The sequence below is a fragment of the Neophocaena asiaeorientalis genome, unplaced genomic scaffold (assembly GCF_003031525.2).
Source record: "Neophocaena asiaeorientalis asiaeorientalis breed wild unplaced genomic scaffold, Neophocaena_asiaeorientalis_V1.1 scaffold476, whole genome shotgun sequence".
NCBI lineage: Eukaryota > Metazoa > Chordata > Mammalia > Artiodactyla > Phocoenidae > Neophocaena > Neophocaena asiaeorientalis.
In genome coordinates this window covers 9,675,911-9,681,360 of record NW_020172178.1, presented here as the reverse complement: position 1 = coordinate 9,681,360, position 5,450 = coordinate 9,675,911, and the positions used below count along the sequence as shown (strand labels likewise).

General features: G+C 66.2%; 1 protein-coding gene across 1 annotated transcript in view; it reads right to left on the bottom strand.

The window, feature by feature from the left end:
* KIF26A (kinesin family member 26A) overlaps positions 1-5,450 on the bottom strand; it is a 40,801-nt gene that overhangs the window by 24,187 nt on the left and 11,164 nt on the right. Inside the window, exon 7 of the mRNA XM_024758033.1 lies at positions 568-1,002. Within this exon, the coding sequence (XP_024613801.1) occupies positions 568-1,002 (435 nt within the window). The remainder of the gene's footprint in view (positions 1-567; positions 1,003-5,450) is intronic.

The following is a 5,450-nucleotide window of genomic DNA, read 5'->3' as shown; positions in this document are numbered from 1 at the left end:
GGGGGGTATCCCGCAGTCCCCCAAAAAGAGACGGCTCCTGAGAGGCCAGGCCCTGTGTGAGCGGGAACGGGGTCCCCACCACCTGCAGGCCCCCCGCTACCCTCCGGGCTCTGTCACCTGTCCAGGGGGCAGGGCTGTGTCACCCAGGGCTGCTGCACTCCAGGCAGGAGAGCCTGGACAGGGAGTCTCCAGGAGGAGATGTTGGATGACGTTCTGATCTTGCCCCAGCAGCCCACAGGGCCCTTCCATCAGCCCACGGCGCCACGCATGCTCTCAGAGTGGCCAAACCGTCCCCAACCACAGGCCTGTGCCAGGTGGAAGCGATGCTCCACGGTACACAAGAGGACCCTGCCCCCCAGTGACCTCGTAGGCTGACTTGACGAGGGCCTTGGGAATGTCTGGGGCCTCCTCCAAAAGGCACAGCCCCCCTGCTCTAGGGGGAGCTGTGCTGCAGGGCACCCACTGAGCTGGGCACTCAGCCCCGGAGAGCGCCCAGCCCTGACCGGCTGTAAGCGTCCTACCTGGTGTCCCAGGGGGCCCAGAGCCCACTGCGCCCCGGGCACTCACCAGGCACGTCGGTGGCAGGAAGCTGTTGACCCTCGAGACGCTCCACATGCCCTCTAGGCACTGCTGGGCCTGGATGGTGACCGTGCTCAGTGCCCCGCCCAGGCCAGCAGGTGCCACCGACACCTGGACGCTGGGCCCGGACGGCCAGCCCAGCCCCTTCCTCCTGTCTGGCCCCACTCGGCCCAGCTGCCGCCCCACCGGGCCCACCGGCGCCGGTCCATCCCTCGGGCTGGTGGCGGCACCGGGGCTGGGGGGCATGAGTCCAGGGCCTCCATGGGGGGCGTCAGGGTCCTCGCGGCTGGCGGGCGCCTGAAGCAGCCGCAGAGCCTCCCGTGTGAGCTGGGTCAGGTGCGTGGTACAGACGTCACAGCGGCGCTCAGCCTCCGGGCGACACGCAGGCAGCTCGTCAAGAAGCAGAGCGGAGAGGCACGGGTCCTGGGGGAAGAGGGGACAAAGGGACAAAGGGATCAGTGCCTGGGTGCCAGGACTCACCGCCTGGTCCTCACGTCCTAGGCGCCAGGCCAGCGTCGTGGCGGCCACTGCACCATCCATAGCTGACTAATAAGCCCCGAACTGTCGTCAGCACACACCCAGCAGGAAATAATCATCGGGGCTTGAGAGTGAGGCTCGCGGCGCCCTTGACAACTGCCCAGCTCACGGCTAAGGAGGCATTCGCACGCTCCCCGATGTGCAGCCGCCCGGCCGAGGAGCAGCCGGGGGCCGGCAGAACAAAGCCTCCACGGCGGGCTGGGGGCGGCCAGCACCAGGGCCCCGGCTGGAAGCGACGTCTATTCCAGAGCCAGTGGAGGTGGGGCTGGGGGGCTGGAGACCCTCCCCCTGCCTTTGCGGCTGCTCCACAGGGCCGAGCTGGCGATTCCAAGTCCACGGGAAGACAGGGGCCGAGCGCGGCCAGCAGAGACAGGAGGCAAGGCTCAATGGCCTCCACGCTCCATCCCGGGCATGGACTTGGTCCCTGCAGCCCACCCCCTGGCCTGCACTGAGGGGGACACACGGGTCTAACTGCAAGCCTGGTAACCAGAGAGGGCTAAGAACAGGAGACAGGGGAGCCCAGAAGAGGTCCTCGCCTAGCCTGGAGGTCAGGGAGGGCTTCCTGGAGGAGGTGACAATCCTCAGAAGGAAACTCACTGGAGGGAAGCTATTAAGAGTCCCATTCCCGGGGCCCAGCCCCTGCACCTCGACCCCCAACCAGGCTCTGCCTCAGCCTCTCCCCGGGGCAGCCCCGCAGGGCTCTGGGTCTATGCTGGGACCAGCCCCTCAGCATCCTTGCCCCTTCCCCGAGGGGCAAGCCCCAACCACAGGTGCCTGGCTGGAACATCCTCTCAGCAGAGCATGAGCCCAGCCCAGCCGTGGCTGTGACCACCCAGGACTTCCCCAGTGCCACCTGACAGAGCAAACCCCAAATGCGGGCCTGGGTCTCCAATTCGGCCAGCTGGTAGACTCAGCCAGCCCCATCCCTCCCCATCACCACAGCCTGGACCCGCTGCAAATCTGCAGAGCCGGGGCCTTCCCCCCTCCCTGGCCACACTTCTCCCAAAAGGTTCTAGGCAAGGCCTGGCTCCAGTCCAGCGGCCCTCTTGGCCAAAAAAGGACTACGACCTCCCCAAACCCTCAGATGCAGAAGCCGTAAGCACCGTGCAGAAGGGGGTGCCTCATTCATCCCAGCAGGGTTCCCCAAGCCTGAGCTGTGGCCAGCCTGACCAGTGTCCACAGACGCCTGGGAGGGCTCCAGAGGGTGACAGCTGGGACAGGGTGGCCTTGCCATGAAAGTACACTCTGCTGGTCCAGCCTCAGCAGGGCATCGCTCTGCTTCTGTGTCCCCAGGACACGCAGACCTCGGAGATATTTCAGTTTCGGTCCAGATCACCGCAATAGAGGGAGTATTGAAATAAAGCCAGTCACATGAGGTTTTGGTTTCCCAATTACAAGACCTACGTTTACACCACACTGTAACCTGTCCAGCGTGCAATAGCATTGTGTCTAAAAAAACAATTTAACGTTAAAAAAACAGCGCGGATTAAAAAATGACGCTGTCAGAAAAACGGCGCTGACAGACTCGCTGGACACGGGGTTGCCACAAGGCCTCGGCTCGCAGAAAACACCGCACCTGTGAAGCGCAGCAAAGCAAAGCACGTCCAATCCGGTGTGCCTGCGCCGTCCCACCCTCCCGGCAGGCTCGGCCGTAGAGCTGCCCCCTCACGTGCCCCCGGGCAGGCCTGGTCGAATGACAGCGTGACCCCAGCCAGGCCAGGCCTTGCCAGCTACCTGATTTACAGGCAGCTCCGGAAGGCCTGGCTTTTCTCCAGCAGAGGCTGGCGGGCCCCAGAGCCTCGTAAGCGCCCAGCGTGTCGGGTCCCAGTCAGCGACACCACCCCCGCCTGCTGCTCCCCTGTGGGGCCCCGGGGAGGCCCGGAAACACCGCAGGGACCCCACTGGTGTTGCCCGTGGGCCACAGATGGAATCCAGACGGCGGCCCAGCCACGCCTGGCTCCCACGGGCCGGCTGTCACTCCATCCCCCACCCCCAACCCCGCCAGTTTTCCAGGCCCAGCCCTGATGACTCTGGTTTTTCCACTCAGCGGGAGGCAGCTAATGGTGGGCTGGTGAGAGGGCGAGGGAGGGCGGCCCGCTAGAGCCATTAACCAACTTGAAAGGCGGCCCAGACCCCGCCCGGCCCAGGCCCAGCTGCCCATTGTTCTAGGGGCTCTGCTTCCGGGGAGCCCTGGCATCCCCTCCACGGCCTGCACAGGAGGCGGCGGAAGGAAAGTGGGAAGCGCAGGGCATGGGGGGCTGCTAACGGCCCTGGGCCCGCACCAGACCCCCACCGCGCGGCCACGGCAGCCCCCCGCCCGAGCCCCGCCCCCAGCCGGTCCCGAGGAATTCAGGTGGGGCGCCAGGGAGGCCCCAGCGGCCCCAGGCCTCAGGCTCTGAGCATCAAAGCCCTACGTGGGAACCACAGGGGTCTGCTCTGGGGGGAGAGAGCCCCCCCTAGCTCAAGCACACCCTCGCACAGGGAGACAAGCCCAGGGCTGCCCGGTCACCTGCTCGGTGAGCCAACTGAGGGGGTTTCTGCGCTCGTGGCCCCCCCAGGCCACGGTGTCCCGAGTCCTGCCTCACAAGTTCCCAGGAGGGCCAGGCCCAACACACCCGGGCCCACCCCACGGCCAAAGCCCCCTTGCAGCAATGGCAGCCGAGCCCACCCCTTGGGGGACCCTCACATCATCACTGCCGAAGGCTGGCTGACCCCCCGGGCCTCAAGGGGCTCCCGGCGTGGGGCAGGCCCGTCCCTCCAACCCGTCTCCTGTCACACACGTGAGATGGCAAAGGCCAACAGGAGCAGGGACCCGCGTGGGGTGACCGCACGGAGAGCCCAGCGGACCCTGAGCCCCTCCGACAGGCCAGGCAGCAGCGGCTGGGCCAGCACAGGGGCCAAAGCGGCTGCTCGGGCAGCAGTTGGGCCACTGAGCAGCCTGGGACAGTCACTGCACGCTGGTCACTCAGAACCACAGCCCTCGCTGGGGGGACCAGCCTGGGGAGCGCAAGCTTTGGGCAGGACAGGCCTAGAGCCGGGATCCCCGCCCCCAGCACCCCGGCCCAGCGCTCAGGGCTCCAGGGAGGGGGCTTCTCCTGGGAGCTGGCACGGGCCACTCCCAGGAAGGGCACCCTGGACCCCAGAAGGTGAGGGGTGACGGCACCTTCCACACCACCTGCCGACCCCTGGGCAGCCCTCAGGGAGACAAAGGCCCCTCCCCACTCCTCAGCCACCCCTTCCCCCCAGTGCAGCCCGCAATCCTCAGACCCCAGCACAGGGCGGGGAGCTGGGGGACGCCTGGGAGGAGCAGCCAGCCCTCCCCCGGGCCTGGTCTCCTCTCCCAGCCCTGGAGCAGCTCCTGGCAGCTCCAGGGTCCACAGGCCCAAGTTCCAGAATCTTAACCCCTGAAAGCCCCGGCCACCGTGCAGCCTGGCACCCACCCCTCCCCTCCAGAGCCCAGCACCTTCAGAAAGACAGTAGTTTTCCTGCTGCAAAATATTACTTTTAGTTTCCGCTTTGTGGTCTAATCAAACAGGTATTTCACTCGCATTTGGAAACTATTTTTCTTAATTTGGTTCAACTTAGCGTCGCGCACCACCTACCCTGCGCGCTGCCTGGCTTTCAGGGAGCCTCCCCGCACTTAAAAATGACGACTTCTCATTCTTCACTTTGTTTCTGGGTCTCCGAGTTGCTTTAAGTAATCCTTCCATTTGCTCCTGTGAGGGAGTCCCGGAGGGGGCCACGCTGCCCCACCATCACCACCAGGAGAGGCCTCCCCAGCCCGGCCGGCCAGGCCCCCCTGCGGGGCAGGAGGGGAGCTGAGCAGAAGCCCCCCACCCCACCGCCACGGATGCCCCCCTGGGAGGGGGTGGGAAGGGGCTCTATTCCCCAATTCAGAAAAGCCCCCAGGCCGCAGGGCTATGAGGCGACCCTCTCTGAGCCCCCATCACCCCGTCTTTTAAAAGGGGGCCTGGGCACCCACCGGCAGGGCGGCTAGGAGAGCACATGGGCCCAGAGGCCAGCCACACGGTCAGGCTCGACAAGCAGGCGCTGAGCAAGGCCCCACCAGCCACAGTTCCCTCCGCCCCATCCTCCCTTCTCTCCACAAACAAAGCAGCTGGGCCGTGACCCCGAGCGGCCCCCTTTTCCGGAGTTGACAACAGGTCCAGGAAGGGACCCCTGGCTGCCGGGCCGGGCGCTGCCCTCCCGGGCTCTGCTGTCGAGGACATTCCCAGGTCGCGTGCAGCGGGCTCGGTTTCCAGCCACACCGCAGCCATCACAGGCCCTCCCTCCCTCCCTCCCACCCACCCAGCCAGGGCCTCCCCAGGGGCCCG